General features: G+C 34.3%; 1 protein-coding gene across 1 annotated transcript; it reads left to right on the top strand.

The window, feature by feature from the left end:
• Positions 1–2086: 2086 nt before the first annotated feature.
• On the top strand, positions 2087–18241 carry LOC120080406 (U3 small nucleolar RNA-associated protein 21 homolog). Its single transcript, XM_039035060.1, has 18 exons — positions 2087–2414; positions 2566–2593; positions 2925–3025; positions 5818–6021; positions 6346–6589; positions 7014–7189; positions 8974–9056; positions 9569–9641; positions 11687–11752; positions 12699–12741; positions 14708–14847; positions 15369–15581; positions 15699–15783; positions 15883–16177; positions 16755–17016; positions 17124–17343; positions 17457–17671; positions 17756–18241. The coding sequence occupies exons 1-18, from the start codon at positions 2289–2291 to the stop codon at positions 17903–17905; spliced, it is 2724 nt and encodes a 907-aa protein (XP_038890988.1). The 5' UTR covers positions 2087–2288; the 3' UTR covers positions 17906–18241.
• The last annotated feature ends 1103 nt before the right edge of the window (positions 18242–19344 follow it).

The following is a 19344-nucleotide window of genomic DNA, read 5'->3' as shown; positions in this document are numbered from 1 at the left end:
AAATTCTCAAAGTTCCCTTGATTCCAGCTTATTTTGAGTCACACAACTCAATCTAGAGTACCAAGATAATAGTGAGGAAGATCTTGTGGTGGTCTGCACAAAGATTTGGAGAGGTTTTGCAGCTGGAAATCGAGATTTCAAAGGTTCTTCAAAGTTATATCTTGAAACCCATTTATTTCTGCTATAGCATGTTTTCATTTTTGCCAAAATTAATGAATTAGAGTGCTTATCGATCCTCGTCGCTTTCCGCTGTGTGTTGGTACAACCCAACACTTATCTCTCTCAAGCTAAATACATTCAAGATTTTCTCATTCGCCTTAACTTACAACATCTTAAACCTACACCTTCCGCTGTGTTCACAGGTAAACAACTCTCCCAATTTGATGGTGATCTATGGCCGATCTTCAACTTTATCGCAACCCCTTTGGTTCCCTTTTTGCAACATACTCGACCTTATATTGCCTTTGCAGTTAATAAACTTAGCCAATTCAACTAGTAACCAGTCATCTTGGTTCAGAAGTCTGTTGGTCGCTATTATGTCTTTTTTGGCCACTTAATTGTCTCCTGAAGCTCTAAGAAACAAGTGGTTGTTGCTCACCCAAGTACCGAATCAATGTATTACGCCATCTCTCATGTTGCGTGTGAGTTGCTTTGGCTTTGTGCTCTGTTGAAGGATCTTGGTGTTCACCTCTCCTTCTCCTCATGTCATTTGGTGTGATAACCTCTCTGTTGTTGCCCTTGCTCACGATTATGTTTTCCACACTTACACTAAACATATAGAGATCGACATTCACTTTATTTACGATCAAGTTCTTTCTCAGTAACTTGTTATTCATCGTGTTCGATCATAAGACCAATTTATCGATTCTCTGACCAAACCGTTATTCCTTGCCTTTTTTAAGACCTTTGGACCAAACTTGACCTCTCCCTTGCCTCATTTGAGGGGGTTGTTATGACATGATTATTATTGAGGTGATTGGATTGATTGATTGTACTATGTTGTATTTGATAACTTGTCTTGACTTTATTTGCATTTATTATTAGTTGGTAATTGAATCTTTTAGCCTACCTAATCTTCTGATAAGCTGCGATTTTTCCTTTTCATTGTTCTTTTAGTTGGTGTATGTAAGGTAGCCTCCTACCTTTGTATCTTACAAGCTTTGAGTTAATAAAAATTATATAAAGCATTTACTCCTCCTTATCAATCTCTCCTCTATTCCCTTTAAAACTCAAACTATCTTTATATTTTAAATTTGAGAACAATATGTCAATAGGTGGTCATCTTTGGGGGTTAGAGGTGGACTTTGTTAGAATTGGCCGTTCGAGTTGGTCGTGGTCGAAATTGGGCGTCGAAGGTGGTCTTTGCTAAAGTTAGTTGCAAAATAATTGTTAGAGGATGAATTCATTGGAAACATTGGAGAGAGGAAAATTTGGTTATTTTAACCAAATAGTTGTGAATAGGGGGATTTTCATAAATAGAAAAATAAGGTAAACTATTTACACAAAATAACAAAAATTTAATCTTCTTTGATAGAGATTAATAGAGGTTGATAGAAGTCTATCAACGTCTATCAATCATAGAAAATTGATAGAAGTCTATCAGTGTTTTTTTGTTTTTGCTATTTCTATAAATAATTTGACATTTGTTCTATCTGTGAAAATTTCCTTGTAAATAGTTTTACTTTAGCAAAACGTGGATTATAAAATAACCCTCACTCTCCATTATTTTAATACCATCCCAAATATTGAATGAACTATTATAGCTCCTCAATCCATCCCAAAATGAAGCCCCAACTGTTTCTAAAATTTAAGTAGTTACATGAATTAAAAAAAAGTATATGGCGAATAAGTCAAGGACAAAACTGAAATTTTATGAATTAAACACTTTTTAAAGTTTAGGAACTTAATAGATAGAAAATTAAAAGTTCAAATTAGACACTTTTAAGGATCAAATAGATACAAATATGAAAGTCGTCTTTTTTTTTTTTTTTTTTGAAAACAAATATGAAAGTCAAGAACTTATTTTTGAATATTTTTATATTTTAATATATAATAAGTGGTATAAGGGCATTTTGGTACAAAAGATGACATTATTGGTTAAACCTCCGTTCTGCTCGGCGGCCACAAAACCCTGACAGCGCCACTAAGCTTCACCCCCTCTTCTTCTTCTTCGTTGCCGGAAGGGAACACAGCTGAGGAAAATCCTAAAACCTTGCTCTCAGTTCCTCTTCCTCTTACACTCTTTGTGCCTCTCAAGCTTCTGGAGTTCTCGGAGAGTGAAAGAAAAAATGGGAATATTTGAACCTTACAGAGCAATTGGTTACATAACAAACAGCGTCCCCTTCTCTGTGCAGAGACTCGGTACCGAAACATTCGTCACCGTTAGTGTTGGCAAAGCTTTTCAAGTTTATAACGTAAGATCATTCTCTGACAATACTTCTTTCCCTTGCGGAATTTCCATTATTGCGGCCTTTTCCAATCTTACTGTTGTTGTTGTTGTCGTTTTTTTTTAATAGTCACTTCAGAGCTTAATCGTTGTCATGTTCTCTGTTTTTCTTATTCCAGTGCGCGAAGTTAAACTTGGTGCTTGTTGGTAAGTGAGTTTTTCTTTTCTTTTCCTTTTTGTTTTTTCAAGTTTGTTTTAGTTTCAGTTTCCATCCGGATATATGCTCATTTTGTTTCTATAGCTAACATTTTACTTAGCTGGCTTCCTTTAGGTGGAATGTTTTGGTGGGCTTGCTTTTTTTGTATGCCATTGTATTCTTTCATTTTTTCTCCATGAAATCAGTTTTTTTAATAAAAAAAAATGCTCATTTTGTTTGTCTTTAGAAATTTTCTTATGTGGGGTGTTTCTAAAATTTCTGTTTTGGGTTTCACCCTTGTGTTTTTTGCTCGACTTATTTGTATTGATGCTTGATGTTAAGGCCCTCAATTGCCCAAGAAGATTCGAGCTCTTGCTTCCTACCGTGAGTACACGTTTGCTGCTTATGGGTCTGACATTGCAGTTTTCAAGCGTGCCCATCAGGTTTGCTCATTCGGAATATATCTGTCTATTTTTATGAAGTAACCGTTCCTGGCAAAATATGAATAACTGCCATGTTCAATTCATCATTTTCTTGTTCTATTTAGAATGTCTATTAGTTTGGGCTTATCTTCTTGTCCATATTTAATGATTTTGGTGTACACATGTGTAATTAATTTTTATTCTAGCATGTTGGGACTTTTGGTTCTATTTATCCGGATGGAATGACATCATCTCCTTAATTCATGGGGTTGAATGGAGGCTTTTGTTTAAGTCTGCCTGCTGACCTGTAAGTGTGCTGCTTTGATTAAAAGGAAAAGAGTGGCTACAAGCTTTCTGCAAAAGAAATTAAACTGATCCATAAGTATCATTTAGAGATTTTGGGAACTGAAATAAGAAAAATTTTTGATTGAACATGGCAATGTTCTGACAGCAATATTTGAATCATTATACTTATCTCCCGTGTGACATCCTTCAAATCATCTCCTGCGTAAATCCTTTTGTACAATTTACAATATAGTTCATAACTTTTTATGTTTATATTCTTAGCTCCAGTTATTTAAGGATGCCATTGGGTGGAAATCTGAGGAAAACAAGTTTTGGGATCCTGGTGTAGAGAAGATCTTGAGTAATATTAGCAGATGGAAAAAGCTATATCTGTAGAGCTGGAAGGACGACTTTATGTAATCTGGTGTTTGCTAATTTTCCAATTTTTTATGTCTCTTCTCGTTTTACTAAGGAAAGTAGGGTTGTGAATGGAGAAAAATATGAAAAGTTTCTTTTGGTTAGGCAATGGTGACTGAGAGATCGGCAATGGTGACTGTGACATGAAGATCTCTCATTTATTGGATGGAACGTTGTATCTAATCCTTTGGAGTACAGGGGTTTGGGTATCGGGAAAAAGATTGGAAATCCTCCGAATAAATGCCTATGAGGGCTCTTAAATGAACCAAATGAACTAAATATATATTTTTTCAAGTATTTTTCAGTTATCAGTGCTGTGCGACTTTGTGGTTTGTGTGATGCTTGGGATGGGACTTCGATGTCCTGGAGAGTTACTGTTGGAAGAAATCTGAGGGATAAGGAAGTGGTTGATTATTGTGATATTTTGGAATTGTTAAAAAAGTACCATCTCTAGATAGAAAGATCAGAGATGCTGGAATTTGGCTGGTAACTCGTTCAGATTTTTTCCCCAGTTAGATAACTTTTTAGTGAGCCTGTCTTGCCATTTCACTTCTAAATCCTTTTGTGACAACTCTGTGGAAGACAAATTGCCCTTAAATGGTGAATGTTGAATGGAGAGTTTAAGCAACTTCGATAATGTTCAAAGAAATTTTCAGATGGTCCTTGAATCCAAGTTATTTTTCAGTTTACCTGGTATTCAGGATCCTTTTGGTCTACTTGGTTGGAAAGGATGTTCAAATCTTCACAGAGAAAGAACAATCCTTTGACCGATTGAATCGACCACTCATTTTGGCTCAGTTGGTGTAAATTATCTCCACCAAAATGTAACTATAGCTTATCATCTCTTATAGCCCATTGGAAAAGTTTTTGTAGTCTTCATTTGGATAGGGGATTACCTCCCTTGTTTTCTAATTTAATATCATTAGTGCATTGTTTTTTTATCCCCAAAAAAATTCTATTTATTAAGTTTCAAAGCTGGGAGGATGCTCATCACTTGTTAAGTCTCAAAGGTGGGAAGGATTTTCATCACTTGTTCAGTGGCAAGAATTTTTGGGAAGCTCTGTTTCTGAAGTTTGGATGCACGTGGCTTTATGATTTCATTGTTGAAAAACAATATCTGTTATCTACTTTGTGATCATGGTTTAAGAAGGAAAGCAACGACGATCTTAACTTGAACTGGATCTATTCTATAGATTGTGCAACTGTGTCCTTGAATTATAAGAAGGAAAGCAAGAGTTTTGTGGAGTGTATTATTAAGTCTGATTTGGGGCATCTAGTTTGAAATAAATTTGTGGCTTTTCAATAATAAGAAAGTTCGTTGAAGGAAAGGTTTAAAATGATAAAAGTTCTATGCTGCTTCTTGAGTTCTTTTGCTAAACTCCTGCAATTACTCATGTCATGAGGTTTATTCTTGTTGGGGAGCTTCCCAGAAAGAAAACTATAAAGGATCCTATCAGAAAATTCTTGTTGAGCTTTCTTGTATTCATTTTTTAGATTGAGTTGAGGCTCTGATGCTATTTTCCTACTGTAGGAAGTTTTTACAAGTCCTCCTAAAAGCGAGTTTTTAGTTTGTAATGTTTAAAATATCCTTTTTTTTTTTTTTTTGAAAAGGATATGTATATCCAGCTATTTTAAAGAATTATTTATATATTTTAAAACGTTTCTTCTTAGTTCTATGCCAAATAAAAGGAGCTTTTCCATTCTGATAACTTTCAGATTTTTTATGTTTAGGATGGAATTTTACTTATATTAGTTGTTATACATATCCACTTTATCATATCTATTTTTTTCTGGGATAAGAAACAAATTTCATACAAGAACTACGATCTTTGGTGCAAATGTACATCTTTCTATAGTTTATCATATCAATTTTCAAAGTTATTTTTTATATCTTTGCTTAACTTGTTTAGTGTCATTTGGTATGAAAGCTATCGCTATAGCAATGCTGAAGAAATTTTTTTCCTCTCTCTCTCCTCTTCTTCTTTTTCTTCTTCTTCTTCTTATGCTAATGTCTATTTCATATATTCCATGGAGATGCTTTTAGACATGTCGCTTGTCACTGATTTTCTCAGGTGCCATTTCTCTAGACATGTTTGATAATTGGTTTGCAGGTAGCAAATTGGAGTAGCCATAATGCCAAGGTCAACTTGTTGCTATTGTTTGGAGATCACATCCTAAGTGTTGACATAAATGGAAATATGTTCATGTGGGCTTTCAAAGGGATTGAAGATAGTCGCTCGCCAGTTGGACAAGTCATCTTAGACGGACAGTTTAGTCCTAGCTGTATAATGCACCCAGACACATATCTAAACAAAGTAATTGCTTTCTTTCCCACATGATATTTCATGGCAATAATTCTTAACAATTTGTTGCTTAGCAGGTCCTCAACTTCAGGAACTTGTTTGATAAAATTGTGAATGTTTTTCATGTAAGAAAGTTTAATGAAATTCACTATACTCATCAAATAGGAGAAGATTCTAGAAGAATATGAAGTTAACAATGAAAGTTTGCTAGGATAATTTTTTCTATTGTCTTTCCATCAGAGTCCTTGAAAGAAGGCTAAGCGAATGTGGTATAAATAGTGCAGTTCTCTTTATTAAATTGAAATTAAGGAACCTCAAGGGCAACTGTTTGAACAGGTTATTCTTGGAAGTTTGGAAGGTTCTTTGGAGCTTTGGAACATCAGCTCAAAGAAAAAACTCTTCGAGTTCAAGGGATGGAATTCATCTGTATGCTGCTGTGTTTCATCACCTGCTCTAGATGTTGTTGCCATTGGCTGTGCTGATGGGAAGGTTTATGTTCATAACATTCGTTATGATCAAGAATTATTTTCATTCACCCACTCAACACGAGGATCTGTTACTGCCTTATCTTTCAGCTCAGGTAATTGCTGAATCAAACAAAAAGGATAAACTTTATCATTGTCATTTGTCAAGTATCCTATTCTTGTACTGTCAATGAGTTTCTTTAGCTGTTGTTTCAATCCTAAATTTATGATATAATTTTCAAGCATCTGCATGTGTGATACAGGTTGCTTGAAAATTGTATTCCATCAATTTACCTTTAGTTGATTTATTTGAGTTTGTTATTAGTCAGTCATACACGTTGCTTCTTCATATGACAGGAATTATGTCCATTCATTGCAGCCAATTACCTTTCTACCCTACATGATCAAATTTGAATATTTAGAAGAGTTCACATGTTTTGTTTTTCTTTTTTATATAGCTCAGTAACTTGTCATTTTCTTTTTACTAATTGATTCTTAGTGAATGAAGGTTTTCTGACTTTAATTAATATCTTTTATAAGATGGACAGCCTCTTCTAGCATCTGGAGGTTCATCAGGTGTTATAAGCATATGGAATCTTGAGAAGAGAAGACTTCAATCGGTCATTAAAGAAGCTCATGATAGCTCTATAGTTTCACTTCACTTTTTTGCTAATGAACCAGTACTAATGAGTTCATCAGCAGACAATTCCATCAAAGTAAGAGAATACTGTAGCGCTTTATGGGTTTCTTTTTACAATTTTTACATAATTGCAGAGAGTGACTTGCAATTGCAGGACCTTATATCTTATCAAAATATATGTAAAAAGAAAAAGAATGCTGGATCCTATATTGCAGAAACTATTATGATAACCACCCTGGAATGTCCTAATGGTCATGTTAACAATAAACGGTTTAATAGAATAGGGACAGTGACTTGACCACTTAGAATTTAGCATCCTACGAGTTATCTTGACAACCAAATGTAGAAAAAATTAAGAAGTCATTGAGAATAGTCGAGGCGGGGGCAAGCTAGCTTGAACACTCACAAGAAAAGAAATATCTATCTAATGTTACTTTTTATTAATTTTTTTAAAAAAATTTGAAACAGAATAATTTTAAGTTTAGAGGAAAATTACTTTATATATAATAAAAATTATAAAGTATAAAGAGACCTTAGGCATGGGGTTCCTTTTCCTTATTTTTTGTAATTCATCTCATTAGTGAAACATTTCTTTTGCATATATATACAAATAAAAAGACAACACCTTTTTCCAAATATTCGTGTAACGTCCGAGCAAACTTGTGCATGCCTTAGTTATTCTCATTGGACAATTGTCTTATCCCACTACATTTAGTTGCAAAGGAAACTAGTAGGACATTAAATCTGAAGTAGGTAAAAAGATATGAGAAGCTTTTATCTTTGAGAAAATATAACATTACAGAAAGAACATGAGCTGCTTTTGTGGCCAACCAAGCAATGTTTTTTTTACCATCATTTCCACTCAGTAATCAAATTGCTTTCATCTTAGCCCACAACCACTACGATATTGGGCTCTTCAATGAGTTCCTAAAACATTACTTAAGTTTCATTTAGCTTTCTTTTGAGTTGAAAGTCCTATGTTCCTTTCCAAGTAAACCTGCTAGAAGGAACCCATCTATGGTCCTTACCCTCTCCCGTTGTACTCTCAGTAAAGAAAACTAAGAAGAGATGGATTGTGTTTTCCTCATGCCAATAGATTTTGGGAGACCATCCCCATCCTCTTGGCTTTCCTAAATAACATCAGGGATTTTCTGGAGTCTTGTTTAATTAAGCACTCCTTCAACTTTCAAGAAGGAAAATATGATGCTTTGGCTTCAGTTTAGTTGATCATTTCATTGTAATCTTTGGTTCGAATGAAACGGTAGATTCGTTAGTGATATAGAAAAAGCCATAGACACTAATCTTGACGTTGTCTTTTTTGTTAGCCTGCTTTGGTGTTTATATTCTGTCTTAACGTGTATGCTCTCTCTATGAAGATTTCTTTTGTCATCTTCCTTGAATTGGGGCTGGCCTTTTCTCTCTTTTTGTGTTATTTCATATCATATACGAAATTTAGGTATTTATGAACAAAAAATCAAACTTTTTTAAAACAGTGTCTCCATCCCAATAACTTCAAATCTTATTGGACCAACAGTTTTTCCATATGCATGGAGAATAGGAAAAATAGATCACTCTCGACCTTAGGATTCTTCCACAGAATCTAATGTGGTTCAATTATGTCCATCACTGACTTTATGGTATATAATACTTCTAAAATTAAGGAGATATCTTAGTCCTTATTTTTTTGAAAACTCTCTTGTTCTTCATTTCGAGTGAAGTTTCAGGTTTCTGATTTAAAATCTAACTTTTCATCATTCTCACTTTTATGCCATACAGTCCCTTCTACTCTTCAGTTTATAGAGATTTGTCTATGTACTTTATCATATTTGACATATCATTCCTTGTTACTTTTTTTGGTAGATGTGGATTTTTGATACAACAGATGGAGATCCTCGTCTGTTACGCTTTCGCAGTGGGCATAGTGCCCCTCCTCTTTGCATAAGGTGAGATGTCTGTTGTACCGTACTCATTTCCTCATGTAAAGTGGGTTTTCCCTTGGTATAGATTGTTTGCATTTTGTTCTCACCTAAGATGCTATTTGTTGTTCCGTTAGGATATATATATTTATTTTAACCAAGATTCTAAGACACGGTAGGTTGAGAAAATAGCATGCCATGTGTTCAACTGATGAATGTAAAGAACATTTATTGATCTTTTCTAATAGTTTGAAGTACAAAGATTAAATTTTAATTTGTTGAAAAGAGTCCCGGGTTGTCTTTTTATGCCCTGGTACATACATACATACATACATATATATATATATTTATTTATTTTTATTTTTTGGTTTGTTTTTCTATGCCCTGGTACATTTTTTTTTTAATTTTTTAATCTTTTTTAAATTCTTAATTTTTTAATTTTTTGTTTATGTGCTTTTTAGGTCTTACTTGGCCTTTCCTTTTAAGTCCTACAATTTATGTGATTTCTCCTTGACTCTCATTCTTCTGATCTATTATAGGTTTTATGCAAATGGGAGACACATTTTATCGGCTGGTCAGGACCGTGCCTTCAGGCTTTTCTCTGTAATCCAGGTTAGTTCTTTTAACAATTGAAAGAGGACAAATATTGTTGTTGTGATGGATTTAGCCACTATTCCAGTAAGAAATAATATAATAACTAGATGTGTATGTTTACTTTGTAGTCCAGGTTAGTTCTTAATATGTGGTGAGTGAGACGTGATATGTTCCATTTGTAGTCCATAAGCCTCAGTTGAGGAATGTAATTTTCGAGAAATCGAAGGATACTTTGCTGTTGATGCTTTTGAGTCCAAAACTGCAACTGAATTCCTTCTACCATCCTCCAAAAAAGAAACTTTTGATGCTTTTCCAAAAGAGTCTGACAGAAAATTCATCGATCTCTATATCAACTAAATGCTTCAGATTCCTCAATGCTCATACTAACATTAGATGCTTTATCACATTCGATATCATGAATAATTGGAAAGGATATAGAATCCTTAGTAGTGGGAGAGCTAATGATATTTTTGGTTAAAGTGACATTTAATCTTGGAGTGGTGATCACTGAATGAGTGTAAGAGTTGTTAGGCTATGAAGGTGGCTATCGTAACTTAGGTGAGGAAGTGAGGAGCCAAACACAAGCTTCTTCCAAAATTTTTGAATTAATCTATGAATTTGCTTGGACACAGGAGTAGACGTTCTTCCGAGTGTAAGGGAGAAGGTAGGCTTCAATAAATATTTTTCATGCAGTGTAGATTTAGAAACCTGAATAGACGGCTGAAAAGATTGAGCATTATTATAAGAATGTTGCATAGCATGAAGGTCATCTTGAAGAAAGATTCCATGACTTCTGCAGCTGATCATGCAATGGAAATAATTCAAATCAACATCTTTGGCTATAAATTTCTTGGATGGCAAAGAAAAACCTTCATCTTTCATGACTTGATTTATTCTCTTTAGATCCACTAGATTTGCAAACTTAAGAATTGACAAATCCCTATGATCAGTACTTGGAAAATTATTAGAAGTGAACTTGACTCAGAGGTATTGGCATGACCTCTGTCTCAAGAGGTCGGAGGTTCAATCCCCCACCCTGCAGTTGTACCTACTACTAATAATAATAATAAGACCTAGATTTCATTAGGTTGGTCAGTTTTTTCTTTCCAAGGACCATGGAAGTGCTAACAGGTCGTATGTTTGCCCATTTCCAACCTAAGGGGATGTTTGGGATCTATTTTGAAAAGAAATTTTCTACTTTTAAGAATAAGTGAAACTTGTTTGAATCACAGTTTTCTATACATCGTTTTCCCTTTTCCCAGGATTTCCCCCTGTGGCCCATACTTGCAACTGAAATTGTATTTCCTTTCTTCCTCCATTTCTCCTTTGCCCAAAATTTTTGGAGCAAAATTGTGCTGCCTTTCAGTGGACTTTGGTGATTCCTAAAGATGTTACTTCTCACCTTAGTGCCATTCTCTTGGGCCACTCTTTCAAGAATGCCAAAGTTCTTTTGTGGCTTCATATATTTTTGGGCTTCTTTGGAAGCAAAGAAACCATAGAGTCTTCATGGACAAGGATATGCCCTTCGACACTTTTTTTGACCTTGTCATTTATTATGTCATATCTTGGTGTAAAAGTTCAAATCTTTTTGCTTCATACTTATATGCATCCCTTCTTAAGAACTGGGATAGCTTATTGTAATACCATGTACTTATATGCATCCCTTCTTAAGAACTGGGATAGCTTATTGTAATACCATGGATTGTATATTCTTTTTGTAATTTCATACATCAATGAGACAATGAAATGGTTTCTTACATAAAAAAAATCATGGGGTTATGAACATGGATTTCATGTGCAGAGTAATTAACTATAATTTTTAAAAATAGGTTTGAAAAGAAAAGAAAGTCTCGTTTTTGAAATATTACTTGAGCTACTTGAGATGTTGGGACTTATGTAATTTCAGCCTCTGCACTCTCTTTACTGATGTGTGCATGCTAAATTTACAATGTATAGACTGCAATTCTCATCCTATCGACCTTAATTTCACTTCTTCCTTTCTGTTTAGCATTTTCTTTTGAGTTATAAATGGATTGCTTACTCTTGCTGTATATTCTGATTAGGATCAGCAAAGCAGGGAGCTTTCTCAACGGCATGTGTCTAAACGTGCAAAGAAACTAAAACTGAAGGTATGATTCAAATGAAATTATTATAATTTGTAGGCAATTATGTTTGTTGGTAGGCTTGGCAAATAGCACCAATTGATCTGCCTTCGTCAGTATTTCTTCTTTTCTGTACTTGGTGGTCTTGGTACGCCCTTAATGTTATTTCATAAATAATTGGATTGAACCACTAGTAATTTTTGCCTTACAAATTACCTCTTATGATCACCTCTTTGTTAAAATTGCATGGTTTGAAACATTATTATTATCTGTATTCTGTTTGGTGGAATGGCCTCCAAAATTATTTATGAGAACTTTATATTTGACGTGAGAATATTAGAAGAATAAGAAATGCTACGGTCTAGAGAAGTGGCCTAGTGATTAAGGGGTTGTGTGGGGTATGTTTTAGAGAATTTTCTATTTTCAAAATTGTTTTATTAGATTGACTTTTTTTAAAACTATTTTTAAAATTTCTTTTAATTCTACATTTTTCTGGGAAAATATCTCAAATTTGTTTTTGTGCGCATGCACATGTTTGTTTTGATTTTATTTTATTGATTTTGAAATAGAATACAATAGAAATTCCTATCTATAGATAATTACAAAAAATACTTCTGGGTAGTTAAGTTGTAATTTCAAAATGAGAAAATAGTTTACTCCCAAGACAAAGCTAACAAGGAAATAGATTCAATAAACATATAGATGCTTTGGTGCTCATCAGAGAACGCTTCATATTCCAACCATAAGTTTGAAAAATAAAAAGCTGTAACAAAGTTTTACCAAAGAACCATGATCACCTTCAATGGTTGATCCGTGAGGGAGAGGGAGAGAAGTGTGGTGATACCCCCTGGTCTTTTTATGCACCATCCGAATGATGCTTTCGCTAAGTTTCTTTGTTTACATATTTATTTTCTATAATAAATCAAAAGGGTAGCACAACTAACTCAGGTTAGTTTTATCTATACTATTTCAGGAAGAAGAAATAAAGTTGAAGCCCGTCATAGCTTTTGATTGTGGTAAGTTCCTTCTTCCAATTGTTCCTTAACGTGTTATGCGATTACAGTGATCCTCCAGTTCCTTAAAGTTGTGTAAGATTATTGTGATATAGATGCTCTAGAGTCCTAGACAAAGTCTGGTTGTTTGTTCACTCTTTCTCCAACCTTTAATTTTGCTTCAACAGATAATGATATTAGCCGGCTCACCATGATTTTTATTTTCTCATTAAAATTAGCTGTCAACAACCATTTCTTACTTTCACGAATGTCATCTGATGCTCCTCTTCTCCACATGAAGCCGTATGCTAATGGATTATTGTTTGATAGAACATACTTTGTTATAACTTCTAAATTTAATTTAGTCTCTTTTCTTTTTTAATAAGAATCATTAAAATTGTTGCAATTTACGTACAAGACACACTGGTACTTGCTTAGGAAAACAAAAGAGGAACTCTTTATTCACAACAAGGATAGGGGGAAAAAAGTAGGAGGAAAGAAAGCTTTTCTTTGTTCTTAAATTATGCACCTCATCATCCTAAAGGACTATCTGTTTTGTTCTTATTTTTTTCTCAATCCTTAAAAGTCTTCAGCTCCTCTTCCCAATTTCCTACAACAATGCTAAGATATATTTACAGTGTTAGGCTGTTAACTTTAGTATTAGCTATCTTCTATTACTGCAACCACTAGCCAGCTGAGATAAAAGATCATAGCCACGTAAATTAGAAAAGAAAAGAAGAGGAACAAAACTTCTATTATCAAAGGAGAGAAATACAAAACGAGGAAGAGATGAGATATCCCGACACACCAACCGAATACAAAGAGGAGGCCCAACTGGTGTAAATCTGTATTAGCCATAACTACAAAAGGAATTTGAAAAAGAAGAGCTAGTAGAAGCAAAAAGAGTAATTAAGTCCGAAGAAACATCCGTATTCATCTCTTAATCATGAATGAGTATGGAGTTCCTTTTAATAAACCACTCCAGGAGGGTAAAAGCACCATTGGACTGAAGGATTTACACCTTTTTTTTTTTTTTTTTTAATTTTAAATATATATGAGAACAATTTTCATTGAGAAAAATGAAAGAATACACGGATATACAAAAACCAAACCCACAAAAAGGGGAATTCCTTTACAAGAAGGGACTCCAACTATACAAAATCATGTTTATAGGATAATTACAAAAAATCTTAGAAATCGAAGCCCAATGAGAAACGTGAAAACGAATAAGAGACCACGTATCTCTAGCATCCCTCTCAACTCCCCCAAATACCCTTCTATTCCTCTCACCCCACAGTACCCAAACAATAGCACAAACACTAGCCAACCAAAGAAAACGATGAGTTGAAGGAGGGCATCCAAAGATTTATTCCTCTTACCTATTCCTTAAGGTATGGGCCTTCGATGAGTTGAAGGAGGGCATCCAAAGATTTATTAGGCCAACACCATTGGAGATTGAACAAGCTGAACCTTGGAACAAGCTTATAAAAGCACCCTAATCAGCATTGACCAAGTAACATACATATTTGAACAAAATGCTACAATAAGGTGCTAAAAAGCAAAGAAAAAAGAAAAAAAAATTGAAGTTCTTGATAATGACATGTTCTCTTTTATACCACCATTTTATCGCTTGCATCCAATAAAAAATTCAAACAAAGATAATCAATCTTAGCATAGTCCAACTGGTTAAGACATATACCATCAATTAAGAAATCAAAGGTTTGAATTCCCTTGCTCCACATATTGAATTTAAAAAGGAAAAAAGTTATCATAACTACTAAAAGGTCACCAGGTATCATAGACATCAATGAAATTCCTAAACGAAATGTTCAATTATCCCTTGACCAAAAAAATTTATAAAATATTTAATCCAATTCCAAGTTGCATTGATATCCTAATCTTTATCTTCACTCTAGTTATGTATTCATTTTTATCTGGTCTATTAGATGATATTGAATTTAATAATGTGCTTTTCTTGAATTTGTTTTAGCCGAAATTAGGGAACGGGACTGGTGCAATGTGGTTACCTGTCATGTTGATACTCCACAAGCATATGTATGGAGACTTCAAAACTTTGTTCTTGGTGAGCATATCTTGAAACCATGCCCAGAAAATCCGACTCCGGTCAAGGTTCGTTTCAAGTTGATGTTCATTTCATCCCGTTTCTAGGCAACTATATATTATTTGATGTATAGTTAAGGAGTAAAAAAATGATATATGCTTCAGATTATATGATTTATCCATGTTTTTTCTTTTCTAGAATGGTTGAAAGTCTGTCAAATAATTTTGTCGCGCTAACTGTTCTGTCATATGAAAAAGGATCTATGCTAATTTGTGATGAAAACTGGGAATGATGAGTTGAGGAAGGTCGTATTTCTCTCATTATGGTGATAAATTGTTTATTGGGCTTATCTGATGTTTGGGTGGATCTGTAAGCTGCAAAGAGATGTGAGCATGTTATAATCACTAGCATATTCTTTGTTTTTAAATTTTCAGTTGAAATACCTAAAACTTGATATACTCTTAGTGTATGATTACTTCATAATGAAAGGATATTCATTTCTTAACATTTTTTGTCACTTTGATGTGAATGTAATATTTATTTCTGTTGACAAAAAACCCTATTATATGATACTTCATCTGTGTAACAGGCTTGCGCAATCAGTGCATGTGGAAATTTTGCCTTCTTAGGGACAGAAGGTGGTTGGATTGAGCGATTCAATCTTCAATCGGGTGCTAGTAGAGGTAGTTACCTGGACAAAATGGAAGGAGGAAGCTCTGCACATGTTGGAGAAGTTGTTGGTCTTGCTTGTGATTCTACAAATACCCACGTTATAAGTGCAGGAGTTCATGGAGATATAAAGGTTTCTATTGCATGCTCTTTAACTTAGCAACCAACTGGGACTTGCGGTATCTCAGAGGATAGTTTGGATTTATCAAAATTTATGAAAGTTCCATTTGTTAAATGTCTTATGTTACAGGTTTGGAATTTCAAGGAGCGTGATCTGAAATCCAGATGGGAAATTGGTAGTTCTGTTGTGAAGATTGTCTATCATCGTGTAAATGGTAACTTCCATCTCTTTAAGATCCAAGTTCAACCTTGATGACACAATCTCCTTGTGGTCGTATCATGTTTTTAAGCAAATTTTTTAAATCAAATTTCAGGACTCTTGGCAGTTGTAACTGATGATTTGGTTATCCGTCTGTTTGACGTCGTGGCTTTAAGAATGGTTCGGAAATTCGAAGGTCATACAGATCGTATTACAGATTTGTCTTTCAGTGACGATGGAAAATGGCTTTTATCATCTAGTATGGATGGAAGTCTTAGAATTTGGGACGTCATTTTAGCAAGGCAAATAGATGCACTACAAGTTGATGCTTCAATTACAGCGTTTTCTATTTCTCCAAATATGGATATTTTGGCGACTACACACGTAGATCAAAATGGAGTCTACCTTTGGTAAGTTATCTTGTTGGTGGTGATACAAATGCTTCTTTAGTAGGCAGATGATATAAATGGGGAATTTTTTAAGTATTGTCTGGTATGAAACGGGCTTATTTTTGTTTTAAGATTGGCATCTTAATCACAGTTTGTTTTGTTAACATTGAAGTTTAAACATTGAATAGTTGATAAATAGGAAAATTTTGTTAAACAGAATTGAAGCGAGCCGACCCTTCGTGTGAAAGCAAGGCTCCAACATCATACATTGACCAAAATTTATTCGTAATTGATTGCAACAAAGTTTAATGAGGACAGATAATCTCTTAAGTGTCATTTTCATTTGATGATACACGATGAATTAGTAGTTAGTTACGCATTCTATGGAATATTTAGTTACATAGATATAATGAAGACATGCTTAAAGATTGTGAAACTTCTCAATGTTTTATTGAGGTGTACTCCATGGTTAGTTAGAGTTCACCCAGAGAAAAAAAGAAGTGATAGTCGGAGAGCTAGAATATTTCCATGGTCGGTTCCCTTCCTTTCTGTTTGTAAGACTGCTCAAGTTTATGACTGTTTTTTGTTTACGTTTTAGGGTGAATCAATTAATGTTCTCTGGATCATCAAACGTGGATACTCTTGCAAGTGGAAAGGATGTTGTTAATGTTAAATTGCCATCAGTTTCCTCCACAGAAGGAATTGAGTTAGAAGATCGTGATGCAAATCCTTCAAATGTACCGGAATCTAAGGATTTATCAGGCTTTCACATCTCCAGCCAGCAAATCCCAGATTTAATTACGCTATCACTGTTGCCCAGAAGTCAGTGGCAGAGCTTGATCAATTTGGACATAATAAAGGTATCTTTTTATTGTTAGATTCCCCCACCATCAGGCCACAGCAAAGAAGAACGAAAATTCATTTATGTGCTAATGCCTTTTTCTGTTCATGAATTTTCAACTTCCAGGTCCGTAATAAACCAATCGAGCCTCCAAAGAAACCCGAAAAGGCTCCTTTCTTCCTGCCATCTCTTCCTTCTCTGTCTGGAGAAATACTGTTTAAGCCTTCTGAGACAGCAAATACAGAGATGGAGGAAAAGAGAGTTGATAATGAACAACAGAAAAAATCCGATACAACGTCATCTCAATTCTTGCAGCTTCTTGAATCCTCTTCTGAAACGCAGAACTGTAAGTCAACAAAATGTGTGCATTTTCTTTTCCTATAATTCATTTGAGATTGTTTATGCTTTAGCTGTAAACTTGAAGTATTGCTGAAATATTATTATTCCTTTTTCCCTCAGTCTCAGCCTTTACTGATTACATAAAAGGTTTATCTCCATCAACATTGGATTTGGAACTTCGCATGCTTCAGATTATAGATGACGATGATCATCAAGAACCTGGAAAGAGACCTGAACTTATTTCAATTGAACTGCTTCTTGATTATTTGATACACGAAATTACTTGCCGCAACAATTTCGAGTTTATACAAGCTTTGATTAGATTGTTCCTGAAGGTATAGACTTTAGTAAGGAACTGATGGAAGGTTTTTGTTAATGAAAATGCTTCTACTAATTGGCTGCATATTCTTTTTTACTAGATACATGGCGAAACAGTTCGATGCCAGTTGACATTGCAGGAGAAGGCAAGAAAACTCCTAGATATACAGACCTCAGTATGGCAAGGTTTGGATAAATTATTCCAATCCTCTAGATGCATGGTTACTTTTCTAAGCAATTCACAGTTTTAGTAGGGGTGTAAGTGGGTCGAGTCGGGTCTTCTTAAAAATTGACCGACCCAGGTTGGTTCTGTATGGATGGAAACCCCTAGTTTTAGGTGCTGTGACCTTCTTGGCTCATCATAGAATCATGAAAGATCATTATTTATTGATGTTGTAGATTAGTCTTTCTTTTCATTTTTTGGGGAATTTATAGTAGCTTAAACTAGAGGGGGATTTTTGTCTTGGCTTAATATTTACTTCAATTTAGATGAGTTAATCAGAGGATGAGTATAAGGTGTAAATTGTATAACATGATCCAATTTTGTCTGACATTAGTGGATATCATTGTAATTCTTTTTCCTTTAATTGTGTGCTACATTTTTGGAGAAACTTCAACATTATTTATCTCATTACTTTTTTTCTCTGCCTGTGTCTAAAATACAAACTTTTTGCCACAATTTTTGGTACAATGAATGGTTATGTAACTTCATAAAGCAAGAAAATTGGGGCATCGAAGGAAAGAATCAAGAACATACAATTTATTAATCGCTAGAGGATTTTATTTGAAAAGATCTACTCTAATGGTGTCCTTGAGTTTTTATTAAGGCCACGTTTATGCATCGTAATGAAAATCGGGTCCAATTGTAAGGAAAATCAATTGTAATGTGAATGAGATCATTTGATGGTGTTTACTCTGAAGAGGTTACAAATTAACTTCATTAGAAGCACATAAGATATTTCTTCTTCTTTTAATTAAATAATAACCCACAATATTTTTTTTCTTCTAATTAAATACAAATGTCCATTAGAATGATCGATAATTATTGATAGATTATCGTAGTTTAAGTCTGGCAAGTCGATCATTGATAGATTTGTATTGTTCATATAATTCTGAAGTTTATTCAAGTAATATATAGTTTATTTTTGAGTAATATATATTTTTAGTCTTCGAATTTTTGAAAATATGTGCAATTAGTCTTCCAAGTTTTTCAATACGTTTAACAGTCTCCCCTTAAATTTCTAGGCAATGATCAATTTTAGTCCTGATAACAGAATCTTTGGAGAAGGTTGATTAGGATGATGATGATGTGGCTATTTTGATTGTGATGGGGTATAATGTTCTTTTTTGGAAAAAAACTAAAGAGGCGTCTTGAAATCCAACTTTTTCACTTTCAAAAGGTTTCTTCATCTTCACAATTTTAGATCAAATTCTCAGCCCCTCGAAGCCTCTGTGTTTTTCTCTGGTTGATTTGGTAGATGTTGAAACAGACAGTGATTGAAAGAAGCAAAAATTGGGAGACACTTCTAACACGGGCATGGTTGCAAGATTATCACAAAATGAAATACAGAAATCAAAAGCTTCCCGGTGAAACAGCAAAGAGAGCGTTAGGGGAAATTTGGGATTTGAAAGTTGAGAAGAGGAAGAGAAATTAGTGTCTTCCTCTTCTTGTTCTTCTTCCGCCGTTTCT

Source organism: Benincasa hispida, chromosome 6 (assembly GCF_009727055.1).
Source record: "Benincasa hispida cultivar B227 chromosome 6, ASM972705v1, whole genome shotgun sequence".
Taxonomy (NCBI): domain Eukaryota; kingdom Viridiplantae; phylum Streptophyta; class Magnoliopsida; order Cucurbitales; family Cucurbitaceae; genus Benincasa; species Benincasa hispida.
The sequence above is the reverse complement of the archived record's forward strand: the minus strand, read 5'-3'. Positions and strand labels throughout refer to the sequence as shown.

Excerpts from the sequence above, each read along its gene's own strand:
- LOC120080406 (XM_039035060.1), top strand. The coding sequence starts at position 2,289 with ATGGGAATATTTGAACCTTACAGAGCAATTGGTTACATAACAAACAGC. Across the intron at positions 7,190-8,973 it reads CAGCAGACAATTCCATCAAA|ATGTGGATTTTTGATACAAC; the intron begins GTAAGAGAATAC and ends TTTTTTTGGTAG. Across the intron at positions 12,742-14,707 it reads CGTCATAGCTTTTGATTGTG|CCGAAATTAGGGAACGGGAC; the intron begins GTAAGTTCCTTC and ends AATTTGTTTTAG.